Source organism: Taudactylus pleione, unplaced genomic scaffold (assembly GCF_031769625.1).
Source record: "Taudactylus pleione unplaced genomic scaffold, aTauple2 ptg000167l, whole genome shotgun sequence".
NCBI classification, from domain to species: domain Eukaryota; kingdom Metazoa; phylum Chordata; class Amphibia; order Anura; family Myobatrachidae; genus Taudactylus; species Taudactylus pleione.
The window spans coordinates 935,589-960,418 of NW_028284569.1; the positions used below are offsets into that span (position 1 = coordinate 935,589).

A 24,830-nucleotide genomic window follows, 5' to 3' on the forward strand; every position below is an offset into this window, starting at 1 on the left:
GTCAAGCCAGCCGGCCCTTTACTTATGACACAGGCGCACGCTTGGCACTACTTTGTTGATGCACGTGCGGCTACTGCGCACACAATTCACAAACACAGAAAATAATTTTTTTTTTGGTTTGGACTGGAGTGTACTTTCGGGGGTTACAGCACCCTTAACGGTCAAGCCAGCCGGCCCTTTACTTATGACACAGGCGCACGCTTGGCACTACTTTGTTGATGCACGTGCGGCTACTGCGCACACAATTCACAAACACAGAAAATAATTTTTTTTTTGGTTTGGACTGGAGTGTACTTTCGGGGGTTACAGCACCCTTAACGGTCAAGCCAGCCGGCCCTTTACTTATGACACAGGCGCACGCTTGGCACTACTTTGTTGATGCACGTGCGGCTACTGCGCACACAATTCACAAACACAGAAAATAAATTTTTTTTTGGTTTGGACTGGAGTGTACTTTGGGGGTTACAGCACCCTTTAACGGTCAAGTCAGCTGGCCCTTTACTTATGACACAGGCGCACGCTTGGCACTACTTTGTTGATGCACGTGCGGCTACTGCGCACACAAGTCACAAACACAGAAAATATATATTTTTTTGGTTTGGAGTGTACTTTGGGGGTTACAGCACCCTTTAACTGTCAAGCCAGCCGGCCCTTTACTTATGACACAGGCGCACGCTTGGCACTACTTTGTTGATGCACGTGCGGCTACTGCGCACACAATTCACAAACACAGAAAATAATTTTTTTTTTGGTTTGGACTGGAGTGTACTTTCGGGGGTTACAGCACCCTTAACGGTCAAGCCAGCCGGCCCTTTACTTATGACACAGGCGCACGCTTGGCACTACTTTGTTGATGCACGTGCGGCTACTGCGCACACAATTCACAAACACAGAAAATATTTTTTTTTTTGGTTTGGACTGGAGTGTACTTTGGGGGTTACAGCACCCTTTAACGGTCAAGCCAGCCGGCCCTTTACTTATGACACAGGCGCACGCTTGGCACTACTTTGTTGATGCACGTGCGGCTACTGCGCACACAATTCACAAACACAGAAAATAATTTTTTTTTTGGTTTGGACTGGAGTGTACTTTCGGGGGTTACAGCACCCTTAACGGTCAAGCCAGCCGGCCCTTTACTTATGACACAGGCGCACGCTTGGCACTACTTTGTTGATGCATGTGCGGCTACTGCGCACACAATTCACAAACACAGAAAATATTTTTTTTTTTGGTTTGGACTGGAGTGTACTTTGGGGGTTACAGCACCCTTTAACGGTCAAGCCAGCCGGCCCTTTACTTATGACACAGGCGCACGCTTGGCACTACTTTGTTGATGCACGTGCGGCTACTGCGCACACAATTCACAAACACAGAAAATAATTTTTTTTTTGGTTTGGACTGGAGTGTACTTTCGGGGGTTACAGCACCCTTAACGGTCAAGCCAGCCGGCCCTTTACTTATGACACAGGCGCACGCTTGGCACTACTTTGTTGATGCACGTGCGGCTACTGCGCACACAATTCACAAACACAGAAAATATTTTTTTTTTTGGTTTGGACTGGAGTGTACTTTCGGGGGTTACAGCACCCTTAACGGTCAAGCCAGCCGGCCCTTTACTTATGACACAGGCGCACGCTTGGCACTACTTTGTTGATGCACGTGCGGCTACTGCGCACACAATTCACAAACACAGAAAATAATTTTTTTTTTGGTTTGGACTGGAGTGTACTTTCGGGGGTTACAGCACCCTTAACAGTCAAGCCAGCCGGCCCTTTACTTATGACACAGGCGCACGCTTGGCACTACTTTGTTGATGCACGTGCGGCTACTGCGCACACAATTCACAAACACAGAAAATAATTTTTTTTTGGTTTGGACTGGAGTGTACTTTCGGGGGTTACAGCACCCTTTAACGGTCAAGCCAGCCGGCCCTTTACTTATGACACAGGCGCACGCTTGGCACTACTTTGTTGATGCACGTGCGGCTACTGCACACACAATTCACAAACACAGAAAATAATTTTTTTTTTGGTTTGGACTGGAGTGTACTTTCGGGGGTTACAGCACCCTTAACGGTCAAGCCAGCCGGCCCTTTACTTATGACACAGGCGCACGCTTGGCACTACTTTGTTGATGCATGTGCGGCTACTGCGCACACAATTCACAAACACAGAAAATAATTTTTTTTTTGGTTTGGACTGGAGTGTACTTTGGGGGTTACAGCACCCTTTAACGGTCAAGCCAGCCGGCCCTTTACTTATGACACAGGCGCACGCTTGGCACTACTTTGTTGATGCACGTGCGGCTACTGCGCACACAATTCACAAACACAGAAAATAATTTTTTTTTTGGTTTGGACTGGAGTGTACTTTCGGGGGTTACAGCACCCTTAACGGTCAAGCCAGCCGGCCCTTTACTTATGACACAGGCGCACGCTTGGCACTACTTTGTTGATGCACGTGCGGCTACTGCGCACACAATTCACAAACACAGAAAATTATTTTTTTTTTGGTTTGGACTGGAGTGTACTTTCGGGGGTTACAGCACCCTTAACGGTCAAGCCAGCCGGCCCTTTACTTATGACACAGGCGCACGCTTGGCACTACTTTGTTGATGCACGTGCGGCTACTGCGCACACAATTCACAAACACAGAAAATAATTTTTTTTTTGGTTTGGACTGGAGTGTACTTTCGGGGGTTACAGCACCCTTAACGGTCAAGCCAGCCGGCCCTTTACTTATGACACAGGCGCACGCTTGGCACTACTTTGTTGATGCACGTGCGGCTGCTGCGCACACAATTCACAAACACAGAAAATATATTATTTTTTTAGCACTTGGGGGGAGCACCCCTGATGGACAGAGCACCCCCTGGACAACACTACAGCACCTCTTTAGGACTGGGCCACTGCACAGGACTTTGGAGTGGACACAGCCCCTATGGAGAACTGACTGCACAACACAGTCCAGCCAGCCCCTATGGACTTTGAAGTAGTGGACACAGCCCCTATTAACAACAGCAGCACAGCACAACACAGCCAGCCCCTATGGACTTTGAAGTAGTGGACAACAGCAGCACTACACTACACTACACTACACAGCCCTAACTCCCACCCTCCCTCTTCACTGTCCACAGCCGAGTGAGAAAATGGCGCCGACGTGGGTACCTTATATAGGATCCAAAACCCGCGAGACTCGGAAGGCGGGAAGATGACGTTTTGCCTCGATTTCAGAATCCGAGTCAGGCGGGAAAAGTCGAGCCTGACTCGGATCGGACTCGGATCGGAGGGGCTCAGGGGGGTTCGGATTTCAGAAATCCGAACCCGCTCACTCCTACTTTTTATATACCTGTAACATCAGCCACATCACAGCCAGCATAGAGACACTCACTACAGCTATCTCACATCTGTAATACCTCACAGTCCTGTGTATACATCTGTAACATCAGTAACAGCGCAGCCAGCATAGAGACACCCACTACTGCTATCTCACATCTGTAATACCTCACAGTCCTGTGTATACATTGGAGAACATCAGCATAATTACAGCTGGTCCGACCTGTCTGAGAATTTGCAAGTCTCATAGCACACAGTCAGTACTCAGGCTGCGTATGCTGTTGCAGTGACTAATTTATGCACGCCCATGAATCGGCGTGCAAACGGACATTTACGTCTGCATTTCTCTGACCACTATCACGTCACCACCCATAAATGCTCACGGCCTGTCAATCACTCTGCAATGCATTCCTGAATGAGTGCGTGATCATAGTGTGACCCTGGCACCCATGCAATGTGATACATTCACATGCGCAGTACACTACAAAAGGTCGCTCTGCGTACACGGTTACAATTGCGATCCATGCTAAATCTGATTCAATGATCAATGGGTCTAATAGTCTTATCTTCAACATCTTTTACAAAATATAGGAGGCAGAGACGAGATTGCAATGTGTGGGCATTTTGCACGTTGTGCGTAACCTTAATGTGTGTATAAGTATCTAACCCAGGACATAAAACTCTCTTCTACAGATATTTCCTTCCGTCTGTCAGTTCCCTCTTCACAACTTCTCTATTTACTGAGAGCAGTGCTGGGGAATATGTGGTCTCTCTGCGTCCCCCTCCTGTGTGTCCTGCTGTCCCAGGGACAAGGTACGTGATATAATACAGAGACATAGAGTATATGAGGGAGACACCAGCGGTGCTTGCAGGTAATGAGATGTTCCAGGGACAAGGTACATGATATAATACAGAGACATAGAGTGTATGTGGGAGACACCAGCGGTGCTGGCAGGTAATGAGCTGTACCAGGGACAAGGTACATGATATAATACAGAGACATAGAGTGTATGAGGGAGATACCAGCGGTGCTGGCAGGTAATGAGATGTACCAGGGACAAGGTATGTGAAATAATACAGAGACTTAGAGTGTATGAGGAGACACCAGCGGTGCTTGCAGGTAATGAGCTGTACCAGGGACAAGGTACGTGATATAATACAGAGAAATAGAGTGTATGAGGGAGACACCAGCGGTGCTGGCAGGTAATGAGATGTCACAGGGACAAGGTACGTGATATAATACAGAGACATAGAGTGTATGAGGAGACACCAGCGGTGCTGGCAGGTAATGAAATGTACCAGGGACAAGGTACGTGATATAATACAGAGACACTCTAATACAGAGACATAGAGTGTATGAGGAGACACCAGTGGTGCTGGCAGGTAATGAGATGTACCAGGGACAAGGTACGTGATATAATACAGAGACATAGAGTGTATGAGGGAGACACCAGTGGTGCTGGCAGGTAATGAGCTGTACCTTGGACAAGGTACGTGATATAATACAGAGACATAGAGTGTATGAGGAGACACCAGCGGTGCTGGCAGGTAATGAGCTATACCAGGGACAAGGTACGTGATATAATACAGAGACATAGAGTGTATGAGGGAGACACCAGCGGTGCTGGCAGGTAATGAGATGTCCCAGGGACAAGGTACGTGATATAATACAGAGACATAGAGTGTATGAGGAGACACCAGCGGTGCTGGCAGGTAATGAGATGTACCAGGGACAAGGTACGTGATATAATACAGAGACACTCTAATACAGAGACATAGAGTGTATGAGGAGACACCAGCGGTGCTGGCAAGAAATGAGCTGTACCAGGGACAAGGTACGTTATATAATACAGAGACATAGAGTGTATGAGGAGACACCAGTGGTGCTGGCAGGTAATGAGATGTACCAGGGACAAGGTACGTGATATAATACAGAGACATAGAGTGTATGAGGGAGACACCAGTGGTGCTGGCAGGTAATGAGCTGTACCTTGAACAAGGTACGTTATATAATACAGAGACATAGAGTGTATGAGGAGACACCAGCGGTGCTGGCAGGTAATGAGCTGTACCAGGGACAAGGTACGTGATATAATACAGAGACATAGAGTGTATGAGGAGACACCAGCGGTGCTGGCAGGTAATGAGCTGTACCAGGGACAAGGTACGTGATATAATACAGAGACATAGAGTGTATGAGGGAGACACCAGCGGTGCTGGCAGGTAATGAGCTGTACCAGGGACAAGTTACGTTATATAATACAGAGACATAGAGTGTATGAGGAGACACCAGTGGTGCTGGCAGGTAATGAGATGTACCAGGGACAAGGTACGTGACATAATACAGAGACATAGAGTGTATGAGGGAGACACCAGTGGTGCTGGCAGGTAATGAGCTGTACCTTGGACAAGGTACGTTATATAATACAGAGACACAGAGTGTATGAGGAGACACCAGTGGTGCTGGCAGGTAATGAGATGTACCAGGGACAAGGTACGTGATATAATACAGAGACATAGAGTGTATGAGGAGACACCAGCGGTGCTGGCAGGTAATGAGCTGTACCAGGTACAAGGTACGTGATATAATATAGAGACATAGAGTGTATGAGGGAGACACCAGCGGTGCTGGCAGGTAATGAGATGTCCCAGGGACAAGGTACGTGATATAATACAGAGACATAGAGTGTATGAGGGAGACACCAGTGGTGCTGGCAGGTAATGAGCTGTACCTTGGACAAGGTACGTTATATAATACAGAGACATAGAGTGTATGAGGAGACACCAGCGGTGCTGGCAGGTAATGAGCTGTACCAGGGACAAGGTACGTGATATAATACAGAGACATAGAGTGTATGAGGAGACACCAGCGGTGCTGGCAGGTAATGAGCTGTACCAGGGACAAGGTACGTGATATAATACAGAGACATAGTGTGTATGAGGAGACACCAGCGGTGCTGGCAGGTAATGAGCTGTACCAGGGACAAGTTACGTTATATAATACAGAGACATAGAGTGTATGAGGGAGACACCAGCGGTGCTGGCAGGTAATGAGCTGTACCAGGGACAAGTTACGTTATATAATACAGAGACATAGAGTGTATGAGGAGACACCAGCGGTGCTGGCAGGTAATGAGCTGTACCAGGGACAAGGTACGTGATATAATACGGAGACATAGAGTGTATGAGGGAGACACCAGCGGTGCTGGCAGGTAATGAGCTGTACCAGGGACAAGTTACGTTATATAATACAGAGACATAGAGTGTATGAGGAGACACCAGTGGTGCTGGCAGGTAATGAGATGTACCAGGGACAAGGTACGTGACATAATACAGAGACATAGAGTGTATGAGGGAGACACCAGTGGTGCTGGCAGGTAATGAGCTGTACCTTGGACAAGGTACGTTATATAATACAGAGCCATAGAGTGTATGAGGAGACACCAGTGGTGCTGGCAGGTAATGAGATGTACCAGGGACAAGGTACGTGATATAATACAGAGACATAGAGTGTATGAGGAGACACCAGCGGTGCTGGCAGGTAATGAGCTGTACCAGGTACAAGGTACGTGATATAATATAGAGACATAGAGTGTATGAGGGAGACACCAGCGGTGCTGGCAGGTAATGAGATGTCCCAGGGACAAGGTACGTGATATAATACAGAGACATAGAGTGTATGAGGAGACACCAGCGGTGCTGGCAGGTAATGAGCTGTACCAGGGACAAGGTACGTGATATAATACAGAGACATAGAGTGTATGAGGAGACACCAGCGGTGCTGGCAGGTAATGAGCTGTACCAGGTACAAGGTACGTGATATAATACAGAGACACAGAGTATATGAGAGAGACACCAGCGGTGCTGGCAGGTAATGAGCTGTACCAGGGACAAGGTACGTGATATAATACAGAGACATAGAGTGTATGAGGGAGACACCAGCGGTGCTGGCAGGTTATGAGCTGTACCAGGGACACGGTACGTGATATAATACAGAGACATAGAGTGTATGAGGGAGACACCAGCGGTGCTGGCAGGTAATGAGCTGTACAAGGGACAAGGTACGTGATATAATACAGAGACATAGAGTGTATGAGGGAGACACCAGAGGTGCTGGCAGGTAATGAGATGTCCCAGGGACAAGGTACGTGATATAATACAGAGACATAGAGTGTATGAGGAGACACCAGCGGTGCTGGCAGGTAATGAGATGTACCAGGGGCAAGGTACGTGATATAATACAGAGACAGAGTGTATGAAGGAGACACCAGCGGTGCTGGCAGGCAATAAGATGTACCAGGGACAAGGTACGTGATATAATACAGAGACATAGAGTGTATGAGGGAGACACCAGCGGTGCTGACAGGTAATGAGCTGTACCAGGGACAAGGTACGTGATATAATACAGAGACATAGAGTGTATGAGGGAGACACCAGCGGTGCTGACAGGTAATGAGCTGTACCAGGGACAAGGTACGTGATATAATACAAAGACAAAGAGTGTATGAGGAGACACCAGCTTTGCTGGCAGGTAATGAGATGTACCAGGGACAAGGTACGTGATATATTACAGAGACATAGAGTGTATGAGGGAGACACCAGCGGTGCTGACAGGTAATGAGCTGTACCAGGGACAAGGTACGTTATATAATACAGAGCCATAGAGTGTATGAGGAGACACCAGTGGTGCTGGCAGGTAATGAGATGTACCAGGGACAAGGTACGTGATATAATACAGAGACATAGAGTGTATGAGGAGACACCAGCGGTGCTGGCAGGTAATGAGCTGTACCAGGTACAAGGTACGTGATATAATATAGAGACATAGAGTGTATGAGGGAGACACCAGCGGTGCTGGCAGGTAATGAGATGTCCCAGGGACAAGGTACGTGATATAATACAGAGACATAGAGTGTATGAGGAGACACCAGTGGTGCTGGCAGGTAATGAGCTGTACCAGGGACAAGGTACGTGATATAATACAGAGACATAGAGTGTATGAGGAGACACCAGCGGTGCTGGCAGGTAATGAGCTGTACCAGGTACAAGGTACGTGATATAATACAGAGACACAGAGTATATGAGAGAGACACCAGCGGTGCTGGCAGGTAATGAGCTGTACCAGGGACAAGGTACGTGATATAATACAGAGACATAGAGTGTATGAGGGAGACACCAGCGGTGCTGGCAGGTTATGAGCTGTACCAGGGACACGGTACGTGATATAATACAGAGACATAGAGTGTATGAGGGAGACACCAGCGGTGCTGGCAGGTAATGAGCTGTACAAGGGACAAGGTACGTGATATAATACAGAGACATAGAGTGTATGAGGGAGACACCAGAGGTGCTGGCAGGTAATGAGATGTCCCAGGGACAAGGTACGTGATATAATACAGAGACAGAGTGTATGAAGGAGACACCAGCGGTGCTGGCAGGCAATAAGATGTACCAGGGACAAGGTACGTGATATAATACAGAGACATAGAGTGTATGAGGGAGACACCAGCGGTGCTGACAGGTAATGAGCTGTACCAGGGACAAGGTACGTGATATAATACAGAGACATAGAGTGTATGAGGGAGACACCAGCGGTGCTGACAGGTAATGAGCTGTACCAGGGACAAGGTACGTGATATAATACAAAGACAAAGAGTGTATGAGGGAGACACCAGCGGTGCTGACAGGTAATGAGCTGTACCAGGGACAAGGTACATGATATAATACAGAGACATAGAGTGTATGAGGGAGACACCAGCGGTGCTGGCAGGTAATGAGCTGTACCAGGGACAAGGTACGTGATATAATACAGAGACATAGAGTGTATGAGGGAGACACCAGCGGTGCTGGCAGGTAATGAGCTGTACCAGGGACAAGGTACATGATATAATACAGAGACATAGAGTGTATGAGGGAGACACCAGCGGTGCTGGCAGGTAATGAGATGTACCAGGGACAAGGTACGTGATATAATACAGAGACATAGAGTGTATGAGGGAGACATCAGCGGTGCTGGCAGGTAATGAGCTGTCCCAGGGACATGGTACGTGATATAATACAGAGACATAGAGTGTATGAGGGAGACACCAGCGGTGCTGGCAGGTAATGAGATGTACCAGGGACAAGGGACATGATATAATACAGAGACATAGAGTGTATGAGGGAGACACCAGTGGTGCTGGCAGGTAATGAGCTGTACCAGGGACAAGGTACGTGATATAATACAGAGACATAGAGTGTATGAGGGAGACACCAGCGGTGCTGGCAGGTTATGAGCTGTACCAGGGACATAGTACGTGATATAATACAGAGACATAGAGTGTATGAGGGAGACACCAGCGGTGCTGGCAGGTAATGAGATGTACCAGGGACAAGGTACGTGATATAATACAGAGACATAGAGTGTATGAGGAGACACCAGCGGTGCTGGCAGGTAATGAGCTGTACCAGTGACAAGGTACGTGATATAATACAGAGACATAGAGTGTATGAGGGAGACACCAGCGGTGCTGGCAGGTAATGAGCTGTACCAGGGACAAGGTACGTGATATAATACAGAGACACTCCAATACAGAGACATAGAGTGTATGAGGAGACACCAGCGGTGCTGGCAGGTAATGAGCTCTACCAGGGACAAGGTACGTTATATAATACAGAGACATAGAGTGTATGAGGAGACACCAGTGGTGCTGGCAGGTAATGAGATGTACCAGGGACAAGGTACGTGATATAATACAGAGACATAGAGTGTATGAGGGAGACACCAGTGGTGCTGGCAGGTAATGAGCTGTACCAGGGACAAGGTACATGATATAATACAGAGCCATAGAGAGTATGAGGGAGACACCAGCAGTGCTGGCAGGTAATGAGATGTCCCATGGACAAGGTACGTGATATAATACAGAGACATAGAGTGTATGAGGGAGACACCAGCGGTGCTGGCAGGTAATGAGATGTCCCAGGGACAAGGTACGTGATATAATACAGAGACATAGAGTGTATGAGGAGACACCAGCGGTGCTGGCAGGTAATGAGATGTACCAGGGACAAGGTACGTGATTTAATACAGAGACACTCTAATACAGAGACATAGAGTGTATGAGGAGACACCAGCGGTGCTGGCAGGTAATGAGCTGTACCAGGGACAAGTTACGTTATATAATACAGAGACATAGAGTGTATGAGGAGACACCAGTGGTGCTGGCAGGTAATGAGATGTACCAGGGACAAGGTACGTGACATAATACAGAGACATAGAGTGTATGAGGGAGACACCAGTGGTGCTGGCAGGTAATGAGCTGTACCTTGGACAAGGTACGTTATATAATACAGAGACACAGAGTGTATGAGGAGACACCAGTGGTGCTGGCAGGTAATGAGATGTACCAGGGACAAGGTACGTGATATAATACAGAGACATAGAGTGTATGAGGAGACACCAGTGGTGCTGGCAGGTAATGAGATGTACCAGGGACAAGGTACGTGATATAATACAGAGACATAGAGTGTATGAGGAGACACCAGCGGTGCTGGCAGGTAATGAGCTGTACCAGGTACAAGGTACGTGATATAATATAGAGACATAGAGTGTATGAGGGAGACACCAGCGGTGCTGGCAGGTAATGAGATGTCCCAGGGACAAGGTACGTGATATAATACAGAGACATAGAGTGTATGAGGAGACACCAGCGGTGCTGGCAGGTAATGAGCTGTACCAGGGACAAGGTACGTGATATAATACAGAGACATAGAGTGTATGAGGAGACACCAGCGGTGCTGGCAGGTAATGAGCTGTACCAGGGACAAGGTACGTGATATAATACAGAGACATAGAGTGTATGAGGGAGACACCAGCGGTGCTGGCAGGTTATGAGCTGTACCAGGGACATAGTACGTGATATAATACAGAGACATAGAGTGTATGAGGGAGACACCAGCGGTGCTGGCAGGTAATGAGCTGTACCAGGGACAAGGTACGTGATATAATACAGAGACATAGAGTGTATGAGGGAGACACCAGCGGTGCTGGCAGGTAATGAGATGTCCCAGGGACAAGGTACGTGATATAATACAGAGACATAGAGTGTATGAGGGAGACACCAGCGGTGCTGGCAGGTAATGAGCTGTACCAGGGACAAGTTACGTTATATAATACAGAGACATAGAGTGTATGAGGGAGACACCAGCGGTGCTGGCAGGTAATGAGATGTACCAGGGACAAGGTACGTGACATAATACAGAGACATAGAGTGTATGAGGGAGACACCAGTGGTGCTGGCAGGTAATGAGCTGTACCTTGGACAAGGTACGTTATATAATACAGAGACACAGAGTGTATGAGGAGACAACAGTGGTGCTGGCAGGTAATGAGATGTACCAGGGACAAGGTACATGATATAATACAGAGACATAGTGTGTATGAGGAGACACCAGCGGTGCTGGCAGGTAATGAGATGTACCAGGGACAAGGTACGTGACATAATACAGAGACATAGAGTGTATGAGGGAGACACCAGTGGTGCTGGCAGGTAATGAGCTGTACCTTGGACAAGGTACGTTATATAATACAGAGACACAGAGTGTATGAGGAGACAACAGTGGTGCTGGCAGGTAATGAGATGTACCAGGGACAAGGTACATGATATAATACAGAGACATAGAGTGTATGAGGAGACACCAGCGGTGCTGGCAGGTAATGAGCTGTACCAGGTACAAGGTACGTGATATAATATAGAGACATAGAGTGTATGAGGGAGACACCAGCGGTGCTGGCAGGTAATGAGATGTCCCAGGGACAAGGTACGTGATATAATACAGAGACATAGAGTGTATGAGGAGACACCAGCGGTGCTGGCAGGTAATGAGCTGTACCAGGGACAAGGTACGTGATATAATACAGAGACATAGAGTGTATGAGGAGACACCAGCGGTGCTGGCAGGTAATGAGCTGTACCAGGTACAAGGTACGTGATATAATACAGAGACACAGAGTATATGAGAGAGACACCAGCGGTGCTGGCAGGTAATGAGCTGTACCAGGGACAAGGTACGTGATATAATACAGAGACATAGAGTGTATGAGGGAGACACCAGCGGTGCTGGCAGGTTATGAGCTGTACCAGGGACATAGTACGTGATTTAACACAGAGACATAGAGTGTATGAGGGAGACACCAGCGGTGCTGGCAGGTAATGAGCTGTACCAGGGACAAGGTACGTGATATAATACAGAGACATAGAGTGTATGAGGGAGACACCAGCGGTGCTGGCAGGTAATGAGATGTCCCAGGGACAAGGTACGTGATATAATACAGAGACATAGAGTGTATGAGGGAGACACCAGCGGTGCTGGCAGGTAATGAGCTGTACCAGGGACAAGGTACGTGATATAATACAGAGACATAGAGAGTATGAGGAGACACCAGCGGTGCTGGCAGGTTATGAGCTGAACCAGGGACAAGGTACGTGATATAATACAGAGACATAGAGTATATGAGGGAGACACCAGCGGTGCTGGCAGGTAATGAGATGTACCAGGGACAAGGTACGTGATATAATACAGAGACATAGAGTGTATGAGGGAGACACCAGCGGTGCTGGCAGGTAATGAGCTGTACCAGGGACACGGTACGTGATATAATACAGAGACATAGAGTGTATGAGGGAGACACCAGCGGTGCTGGCAGGTAATGAGATGTCCCAGGGACAAGGTACGTGATAAAATACAGAGACATAGAGTGTATGAGGGAGACACCAGTGGTGCTGGCAGGTAATGAGCTGTACCTTGGACAAGGTACGTGATATAATACAGAGACATAGAGTGTATAAGGAGACACCAGCGGTGCTGGCAGGTAATGAGCTGTACCAGGGACAAGGTAAGAGATATAATATAGAGACATTGAGTGTATGAGGGAGACACCAGAGGTGCTGGCAGGTAATGAGATGTACCAGGGACAAGGTACATGATATAATACAGAGACATAGAGTGTATGAGGAGACACCAGCGGTGCTGGCAGGTAATGAGCTGTACCAGGGACAAGGTACGTGATATAATACAGAGACATAGAGTGTATGAGGAGACACCAGCGGTGCTGGCAGGTAATGAGATGTACCAGGGACAAGGTACGTGATATAATACAGAGATATAGAGTGTATGAGGGAGACACCAACGGTGCTGGAAGGTAATGAGATGTACAAGGGACAAGGTACGTGATATAATACAGAGACATAGAGTGTATGAGGAGACACCAGCGGTGCTGGCAGGTAATGAGATGTACCAGGGACAAGGTACGTGATATAATACAGAGACATAGAGTGTATGAGGGAGACACCAGCGGTGCTGGCAGGTAATGAGCTGTACCAGGGACAAGGTACATGATATAATACAGAGACATAGAGTGTATGAGGGAGACACCAGCGGTGCTGGCAGGTAATGAGCTGTACCAGGGACAAGGTACGTGATATAATACAGAGACATAGAGTGTATGAGGGAGACACCAGCGGTGCTGGCAGGTAATGAGCTGTCCCAGGGACATGGTACGTGATATAATACAGAGACATAGAGTGTATGAGGGAGACACCAGCGGTGCTGGCAGGTAATGAGATGTACCAGGGACAAGGGACATGATATAATACAGAGATATAGAGTGTATGAGGGAGACACCAGCGGTGCTGGCAGGTAATGAGCTGTACCAGGGACAAGGTACGTGATATAATACAGAGACATAGAGTGTATGAGGGAGACACCAGCGGTGCTGGCAGGTAATGAGATGTACCAGGGACAAGGTACGTGATATAATACAGAGACATAGAGTGTATGAGGAGACACCAGCGGTGCTGGCAGGTAAAGAGCTGTACCAGTGACAAGGTACGTGATATAATACAGAGACATAGAGTGTATGAGGGAGACACCAGCGGTGCTGGCAGGTAATGAGCTGTACCAGGGACAAGGTACGTGATATTATACAGAGACACTCCAATACAGAGACATAGAGTGTATGAGGAGACACCAGCGGTGCTGGCAGGTAATGAGCTCTACCAGGGACAAGGTACGTTATATAATACAGAGACATAGAGTGTATGAGGAGACACCAGTGGTGCTGGCAGGTAATGAGATGTACCAGGGACAAGGTACGTGATATAATACAGAGACATAGAGTGTATGAGGGAGACACCAGTGGTGCTGGCAGGTAATGAGCTGTACCAGGGACAAGGTACATGATATAATACAGAGCCATAGAGAGTATGAGGGAGACACCAGCAGTGCTGGCAGGTAATGAGATGTCCCATGGACAAGGTACGTGATATAATACACAGACATAGAGTGTATGAGGGAGACACAAGCGGTGCTGGCAGGTAATGAGATGTCCCAGGGACAAGGTACGTGATATAATACAGAGACATAGAGTGTATGAGGACACACCAGCGGTGCTGGCAGGTAATGAGATGTACCAGGGACAAGGTACGTGATTTAATACAGAGACACTCTAATACAGAGACATAGAGTGTATGAGGAGACACCAGCGGTGCTGGCAGGTAATGAGATGTACCAGGGACAAGGTACGTGATATAATACAGAGACATAGAGTGTATGAGGGAGACACCAGCGGTGCTGGCAGGTAATGAGATGTCCCAGGGACAAGGTACGTGATATAATACAGAGACATAGAGTGTATGAGGAGACACCAGCGGTGCTGGCAGGTACTGAGATGTACCAGGGACAAGGTACGTGATATAATACAGAGACACTCTAATACAGAGACATAGAGTGTATGAGGAGACACCAGCGGTGCTGGCAGGTAATGAGCTGTACCTTGGACAAGGTACGTGATATAATACAGAGACATAGAGTGTATGAGGAGACACCAGCGGTGCTGGCAGGTAATGAGCTGTACCAGGTACAAGGTACGTGATATAATACAGAGACATAGAGTGTATGAGGGAGACACCAGCGGTGCTGGCAGGTAATGAGATGTCCCAGGGACAAGGTACCTGATATAATACAGAGACATAGAGTGTATGAGGGAGACACCAGCGGTGCTGGCAGGTAATGAGCTGTACCCGGGACAAGGTACGTGATATAATACAGAGACATAGAGTGTATGAGGAGACACCAGCGGTGCTGGCAGGTAATGAGCTGTACCAGGGACAGGGTACGTGATATAATACAGACACATAGAGTGTATGAGGGAGACTCCAGCGGTGCTGGCAGGTAATGAGCTGTACCAGGGACAAGGTACGTGATATAAATACAGAGACATAGAGTGTATGAGGAGACACCAGCGGTGCTGGCAGGTAATGAGATGTCCCAGGGACAAGGTACGTGATATAATACAGAGACATAGAGTGTATGAGGAGACAACAGCGGTGCTGGCAGGTAATGAGCTGTACCAGGGACAAGGTACGTGATATAATACAGAGACATAGAGTGTATGAGGGAGACACCAGCGGTGCTGGCAGGTAATGAGCTGTACCAGGGACAAGGTACGTGATATAATACAGAGGCATAGAGTATATGAGGGAGACACCAGCGGTGCTGGCAGGTAATGAGATGTACCAGGGACAAGGTACGTGATATAATACAGAGACATAGAGTGTATGAGGGAGACACCAGCGGTGCTGGCAGGTAATGAGCTGTACCAGAGACAAGGTACGTGATATAATACAGAGACATAGAGTGTATGAGGAGACACCAGCGGTGCTGGCAGGTAATGAGCTGTACCAGGGACAAGGTACGTGATATTATACAGAGACATAGAGTGTATGAGGAGACACCAGCGGTGCTGGCAGGTAATGAGCTGTACCAGGTACAAGGTACATGATATAATACAGAGACATAGAGTGTATGAGGGAGACACCAGCGGTGCTGGCAGGTAATGAGATGTACTAGGGACAAGGTACGTGATATAATACAGAGACATAGAGTGTATGAGGGAGACACCAGCGGTGCTGGCAGGTAATGAGCTGTACCAGGTACAAGGTACGTGATATAATACAGAGACATAGAGTGTATGAGGGAGACCACCTTCCTGCACCTATGTACTTACTGTAAGTCTCTCTCTAACTACTGACCCTCTTGGACCACGGTGACTGTGTGTTATATGGATAATGTCTCCTGTTAGATGGGGGGGTCTCATATACAGGTCTATATGATCCAAGCTGACCTATAGATTAGGGGTTGAGCGGGTTCGGATTTCTGAAATCCGAACCCCCCCGAGCCCCCCCGATCCGAGGCAGATCCGAGTCAGGCTCGACTTTTCCCGCCTCACTCGGATCTGAAATCGAGGCAAAACGTCATCATCCCGCCTTCCGAGTCTCGCGGGTTTTGGATCCTATATAAGGTACCCGCGTCGGTGCCATTTTCTCACTCGGCTGTGGACAGTGAAGAGGGAGGGTGGGAGTTAGGGCTGGCTGGGCTGTGTAGTGCAGAGTAGTGTTGAGCTGTGCTGCGCTGTGCTGCTGTTGTCCATAGGGGCTGTGTCCACTACTTCTAAGTCCATAGGGGCTGGCTGGACTGTGTTGTGCAGTCAGTTCTCCATAGGGGCTGTGTCCACTCCAAAGTCCTGTGCAGTGTCCCAGTCCTAAAGGGGTGCTGTAGTGTTGTCCAGGGGGTGCTCTGTCCATCAGGGGTGCTCCCCCCAAGTGCTAAAAAAATAATATATTTTCTGTGTTTGTGAATTGTGTGCGCAGTAGCCGCACGTGCATCAACAAAGTAGTGCCATGCGTGCGCCTGTGTCATAAGTAAAGGGCCGGCTGGCTTGACCGTTAAAGGGTGCTGTAACCCCCAAAGTACACTCCAGTCCAAACCAAAAAAATAATATATTTTCTGTGTTTGTGAATTGTGTGCGCAGTAGCCGCACGTGCATCAACAAAGTAGTGCCAAGCATGCGCCTGTGTCATAAGTAAAGGGCCGGCTGGCTTGACCGTTAAGGGTGCTGTAACCCCCGAAAGTACACTCCAGTCCAAACCAAAAAAAAAATAATTTTCTGTGTTTGTGAATTGTGTGCGCAGTAGCCGCACGTGCATCAACAAAGTAGTGCCAAGCGTGCGCCTGTGTCATAAGTAAAGGGCCGGCTGGCTTGACCGTTAAAGGGTGCTGTAACCCCCAAAGTACACTCCAGTCCAAACCAAAAAAAAAATTATTTTCTGTGTTTGTGAATTGTGTGCGCAGTAGCCGCACGTGCATCAACAAAGTAGTGCCAAGCGTGCGCCTGTGTCATAAGTAAAGGGCCGGCTGGCTTGACCGTTAAGGGTGCTGTAACCCCCGAAAGTACACTCCAGTCCAAAACAAAAAAAAAATTATTTTCTGTGTTTGTGAATTGTGTGCGCAGTAGCCGCACGTGCATCAACAAAGTAGTGCAAAGCGTGCGCCTGTGTCATAAGTAAAGGGCCGGCTGGCTTGACCGTTAAGGGTGTTGTAACCCCCGAAAGTACACTCCAGTCCAAACCAAAAAAAAAATTAGTTTCTGTGTTTGTGAATTGTGTGCGCAGTAGCCGCACGTGCATCAACAAAGTAGTGCCAAGCGTGCGCCTGTGTCATAAGTAAAGGGCCGGCTGGCTTGACCGTTAAGGGTGCTGTAACCCCCGAAAGTACACTCCAGTCCAAACCCCAAAAAAAATTATTTTCTGTGTTTGTGAATTGTGTGCGCAGTAGCCGCACGTGCATCAACAAAGTAGTGCCAAGCGTGCGCCTGTGTCATAAGTAAAGGGCCGGCTGGCTTGACCGTTAAGGGTGCTGTAACCCCCGAAAGTACACTCCAGTCCAAAACAAAAAAAAAATTATTTTCTGTGTTCGTGAATTGTGTGCGCAGTAGCCGCACATGCATCAACAAAGTAGTGCCAAGCGTGCGCCTGTGTCATAAGTAAAGGGCCGGCTGGCTTGACCGTTAAGGGTGCTGTAACCCCCGAAAGTACACTCCAGACCAAAACAAAAAAAAATTTATTTTCTGTGTTTGTGAATTGTGTGCGCAGTAGCCGCACGTGCATCAACAAAGTAGTGCCAAGCGTGCGCCTGTGTCATAAGTAAAGGGCCGGCTGGCTTGACCGTTAAGGGTCCAGTAACCCCCGAAAGTACACTCCAGTCCAAAACAAAAAAAAAATAATTTTCTGTGTTTGTGAATTGTGTGCGCAGTAGCCGCACGTGCATCAACAAAGTAGTGCCAAGCGTGCGCCTGTGTCATAGGTAAAGGGCCGGCTGGCTTGACCGTTAAGGGTGCTGTAACCCCCGAAAGTACACTCCAGTCCAAACCAAAAAAAAATTATTTTCTGTGTTTGTGAATTGTGTGCGCAGTAGCCGCACGTGCATCAACAAAGTAGTGCCAAGCGTGCGCCTGTGTCATAAGTAAAGGGCCGGCTGGCTTGACCGTTAAGGGTCCAGTAACCCCCGAAAGTACACTCCAGTCCAAAACAAAAAAAAAATAATTTTCTGTGTTTGTGAATTGTGTGCGCAGTAGCCGCACGTGCATCAACAAAGTAGTGCCAAGCGTGCGCCTGTGTCATAGGTAAAGGGCCGGCTGGCTTGACCGTTAAGGGTGCTGTAACCCCCGAAAGTACACTCCAGTCCAAACCAAAAAAAAATTATTTTCTGTGTTTGTGAATTGTGTGCGCAGTAGCCGCACGTGCATCAACAAAGTAGTGCCAAGCGTGCGCCTGTGTCATAAGTAAAGGGCCGGCTGGCTTGACCGTTAAGGGTCCAGTAACCCCCGAAAGTACACTCCAGTCCAAAACAAAAAAAAAATAATTTTCTGTGTTTGTGAATTGTGTGCGCAGTAGCCGCACGTGCATCAACAAAGTAGTGCCAAGCGTGCGCCTGTGTCATAGGTAAAGGGCCGGCTGGCTTGACCGTTAAGGGTGCTGTAACCCCCGAAAGTACACTCCAGTCCAAACCAAAAAAAAATTATTTTCTGTGTTTGTGAATTGTGTGCGCAGTAGCCGCACGTGCATCAACAAAGTAGTGCCAAGCGTGCGCCTGTGTCATAAGTAAAGGGCCGGCTGGCTTGACCGTTAAGGGTGCTGTAACCCCCGAAAGTACACTCCAGTCCAAACCAAAAAAAAAATAATTTTCTGTGTTTAGCCGCATGTATATATCAAATCGATATAACATAAATGGAGGACCAAACTTTCTCCGATAAAAATAAAATAGAGAAAGATCAAGAACCACTTCCTCCTAGTGCTGAAGCTGCTGCCACTAGTCATGACATAGACGATAACATGCCATCAACGTCGTCTGCCAAGGCCGATGCTCAATGTCATAGTAGAGGGCACATACAATCCCAAATGACAAAGTTCAGGAAAATGACCTTGAAAAAGACATTTAAATCAGCTGAAGAGAAACGTAAACTTGCCAATATGCCATTTACGACACGGAGTGGCAAGGAACGGCTAAGGTCTTTCCCTATGTTCATGACTAGTGGTTCAGCTTCACATGACGATGGAAGCCCTCCTCCCACTAAAAAAATCAAAAGAGTTAAGCTGGCAAAAGCACAGCGAAGAACTGTGCGTTCTAAGAAGATATCACAAATCCCCAAGGAGAGTCCAAGTGTGATGGTGGTTGCGATGCCTGACCTTCCCAGCACTGGACGGGAAGAGGTGGCTCTTTCCACCATTTGCACGCCCCCTGCAAGTGCTGAAAGGAGCACCCACAGTCCACTTGCTGATATGCCAATTGAAGATGTCACTGTTGAAGTACAACAGGATGAGGATACTGGTGTAGCTGGCGCTGAGGAGGAAGTTGGCGAGGAGGATTCTGATGGTGATGTTGTTTGTTTAAATCAGGCTCCGGGGGAGACAGTTGTTGTCCGTGGGATGAAAAAGCCCATCACGGTCATGCCTGGGCAGAAGACCAAACATTCCACCTCTTTGGTCTGGCAATATTTCTATCCAAATCCGGACAACAACTGTCTTGCCATATGTACCATATGTAAAGGTGAAATAAGTAGGGGTAGCGACGTCAACCACCTAGGAACATCCTCCCTTATACGGCCCCTGCAGCGCGTTCAAAAAAAGTTACTGTCAAGTTCAGAAACTTTGGCTAAGACCGTAAGCAGTCCAGGGACACCTAAATCCCGTTGTCCTGTTGTATCCAAGCGCCTGCAAACCACACCGTCAACTCCCTCCTCGTCAATTTCCTCCTTAGTCAGGATCGGAAGTAGTCCTGCAGGCCATGTCACTGGCATGACTGACTCTCCTATCCGGGATTCCTCCGGAGGATCCTGCATTGCTACGCCTACTGCTGCTGCTGCTGCTGTTGCTGCTGCTGGGAGTCGTTCATCATCCCAGAGAGGAAGTAGGAACACCACTACTTTTAGTAAACAATTGACCCTCCAACAGTCCTTAGCGAGGAGGATGAAGTACGACAGCAGTCATCCTGAAGCAAAACGTATAACTGAGGCCTTGACTGCTATGTTGGTGTTAGACGTGCGTCCGGTATCCGCCATTAGTGCAGTGGGATTTAGACAATTGATGGAGGTAGTGTGTCCCCGGTTCCAAATCCCGTCTAGATTCCACTTCACTAGGCAGGCGATACCAAGACTGTACAGAAACGTCAGAAAAAGTGTCCTCAGTGTCCTGAAAAATGCCGTTGTACACAATGTCCACTTAACCACGGACATGTGGACAAGTGGAACAGGGCAGACTAAGGACTATATGACTGTGACTGCCCACTGGGTAGATGTATCACCTTACGCAGCAACAGCAGCAGCGTCACCAGTAGCAGCATCTCAGAAACGCCAGCTCGTTACAAGGCAGGCTACGCTGTGTATCACCGGTTTCAGTAAGAGGCACACCGCCGACAACCTCTTAGAGAAACTGAGGGAAATCATCGCCCAGTGGCTTACCCCACTTAGACTTTCCTGGGGATTTGTGATATCTGACAACGCCACCAATATTGTGCGGGCATTACATCTGGGCAAATTCCAGCACGTCCCATGTTTTGCTCACACAATAAACTTGGTGGTGCAGAATTTTCTGAAAAGCGACAGGGGCGTGCAGGAGACGCTTTGGGTGGCCCGAAAAATTTCTGGCCACTTTCGCCATTCAGCGACTGCGTGCCGAAGACTGGAGCGCCAGCAAACACTCTTGAACCTGCCCCGCCATCACCTGAAGCAAGAGGTTGTGACGTGGTGGAACTCAACCCTCTATATGCTTCAGAGGATGGAGGAGCAGCAAAAGGCCATACAAGCCTATACATCCACCTATGACATAGGCAAAGGAGGGGGTATGCACCTGACTCAAGCGCAGTGGAGAATGATTTCCGTGTTGTGCAAGGTTCTCCAGCCCATCGAACTTGCCACACGTGAAGTCAGTTCAGACACTGCCAGCTTGAGTCAGGTCATTCCCCTCATCAGGCTTTTGCAGAAGCAGCTGGAGAAAGTGAAGGAGGGGCTAAGACGGAGCGATTCCGCTCGGCATGTGGGACTTGTGGATGAAGCCCTTCATTCGCTTTGCCAGGATTCCAGGGTGCTCAATCTGTTGAAATCAGACCACTACATTTTGGCCACCGTGCTCGATCCTAGGTTTAAAGCCTATGTGGTGTCTCTCTTTCCGGCCGACACAAGCCTGCAGAGGTGCAAAGACCTGCTGGTGAACACACTGTCAGCTGAAGCGGAACGTGACACGTCAACGGCTCCTTCTTCATTTTCTCCCGCAACTGGGGCTGCAAGGAAAAAACTTAGGTATCCTAAGCAACCCGCTGGCGGTGATGCAGGGCAGGCAGGACCAAGTTTGGACATCTGGTCCAGACTGAAGGACCTGGCAACAATTTCTGACATGTCTACTGTCACTGCATATGATACTGTCACCATTGACAGAATGGTGGAGGATTACATTGGTGACAGCATCCAAGTAGGCATGTCAGACAGTCCATACCTGTACTGGCAGGAAAAAGAGGCAATTTGGAGGCCCCTGTACAAACTGGCTCTATTTTACCTGAGTTGCCCCCCCTCCAGTGTGTACTCCGAAAGAGTGTTTAGTGCAGCCGGGAACCTTGTCAGCGAAAGGCGTAGGAGGTTGCTTCCACAGAATGTGGAGAAGATGATGTTCATCAAAATGAATTATCAGCTCTTCCAGGGAGACCAGCCTCCAGAAGGTACAGAGGGACCTGTGGTGGTGGATTCAAGTGGGGACGAGTTAATACTTTGTGAGGATGAGGATGTACACACTGAAGAGGGTGAGGAATCGGTGGATGAGGAGGATGAGGATGACATCTTGCCTCCGTAGAGCCATTTTGTGCAGGGACACATTAATTGCCAGCTTGTTTTGTGGGGGCCCAAACGAACCAATCATTTCAGCCACAGTTGTGTGGCAGACCCTGGCGCTGAAATGATTGATTTGTTAAAGTGTGCATGTCCTGTTTATACAACATAAGGGTGGGTGGGAGGGCCCAAGGACAATTCCATCTTGCACCTCTTTTTTTTCTTTGCATTATGTACAGTTTGGGGCCTAGTTTTTCTAACTGCCATCCTGTCCGCCACTGTAGTGTCACTCCTAGATGGGTCACGTGTTTGTGCTGCCCACTCGTGTCGCTTAGCATAGTCATCCAGCTACCTCGGTGCAACCTTTTGGACATAAAAACACTATTGTGAGGTGTGAGGTGTTCAGAATAGACTGGAAATGAGTGGAAATTAAGGTTATTGAGGTTAATAATAGCATAGGAGCAGAAAAACCTACAAATTCTGTGATTTTAGCTGTTTTTATGCTTTTTTTAAGAAAAATACAGATCCAAAACACAAAACCCAGAACCCAAAACACGGAAGGGTGGTTTTGGCAAAACCAATCCAGATCCAAAACACGAAGAAAGATCCAGATCCAAAACCAAAACACAAAACATGAAAAGTGGCCGGTGCACACCCCTACTATAGATATGATGTGACTGGAATATACTATAGTGTAACATGTTCTCTCTCTGTATGTACAGGAGAATCTCCCAGAGACCAGAGAGAGATAATCATCACCCATCCCGGATCCAACGTCACCCTCCGCCTGGGATACACAGTGACTATAGATCATCAGGACACAAGTAAATGTGATGTGATTATATGGAGATACAGAGAAGTAACACCCCGGCCTGGCTCCAATTCATCAGCACAATACAAACTGGCTTATATTAAACGTTGTAATGTGGAGATTTATAATGATACACCAATTACTAATTATAATGTATCTAAGGATGGGAATCTGACTCTATATAATGTAACCAAGCAGAATACCGGAGATTATACAGTTACTGTGACAAACCGATCATCAGGATCTACAGTATTCACAGACCATTACACACTGCATGTACAGGGTAAGTACCATAGTGTATCATGTAACCTCCTGTATACACCTTACTCTTATTACTCCTAATGTTCCCAACCACAGACAATTACACACTGCATGAACAGGGTAATATCATAGTGTATCATGTAACCTCCTATATACACACCTTACTCTTATTACTAATAATGTTCCCAAACACAGACCATTGCACACTGCATGTACAGGGTAATATCATAGTGTATCATGTAACCTCCTGTATACACCTTACTCTTATTACTCCTAATGTTCCCAAACACAGACCATTGCACACTGCATGTACAGGGTAATATCATAGTGTATCATGTAACCTCCTGTATACACCTTACTCTTATTTCTCCTAATGTTCCCAACCACAGACCATTACACACTGCATGTACAGGGTAATATCATAGTGTATCATGTAACCTCCTGTATACACCTTACTCTTATTACTCCTAATGTTCCCAACCACAGACCATTACACACTGCATGTACAGGGTAATATCATAGTGTATCATGTAATCACCTGTATACACCTTACTCTTATTACTCCTAATGTTCCCAACCACAGACCAATACACTCTACATGTACAGGGTAATATCATAGTGTATCGTAACCTCCTGTATACACCTTACTCTTATTATTCCTAATGTTCCCAACCACAGACCATTACACGCTGCATGTACAGGGTAATATCATAGTGTATCATGTAACCTCCTGTATACACCTTACTCTTATTACTCCTAATGTTCCCAACCACAGACCATTACACACTGCATGTACAGGGTAATATCATAGTGTATCATGTAACCTCCTGTATACACCTTACTCTTATTACTCCTTGTTCCCTACCACAGACCATTACACACAGCATGTACAGGGTAATATCATAGTGTATCATGTAACCTCCTGTATATACCTTAGTCTTATTACTCCTAATGTTCCCAACCACAGACCATTACACACTACATGTACAGGGTAATATCATAGTGTATCATGTAACCTCCTGTATATACCTTACTCTTATTACTCCTAATGTTCCCAACCACAGACCATTACACACTGCATGTACAGGGTAATATCATAGTGTATCATGTAACCTCCTATATACACCTTACTCTTATTACTCCTAATGTTCCCAACCACAGACCATTACACACTGCATGTACAGGGTAATATCATAGTGTATCATGTAACCTCCTATATACACCTTACTCTTATT

The 24,830-nt window shown here is 47.5% G+C and overlaps 1 protein-coding gene across 1 annotated transcript in view; it reads left to right on the forward strand.

The window, feature by feature from the left end:
• Positions 1-4,081: 4,081 nt before the first annotated feature.
• LOC148521403 (uncharacterized) overlaps positions 4,082-24,830 on the forward strand; it is a gene marked incomplete at its 3' end in the record, with an annotated part of 152,593 nt that continues 131,844 nt past the window's right edge. The window contains exons 1-2 of the mRNA XM_088475212.1: positions 4,082-4,147; positions 23,246-23,617. Of these exons, the coding sequence (XP_088331338.1) occupies positions 4,096-4,147; positions 23,246-23,617 (424 nt within the window). The remainder of the gene's footprint in view (positions 4,148-23,245; positions 23,618-24,830) is intronic.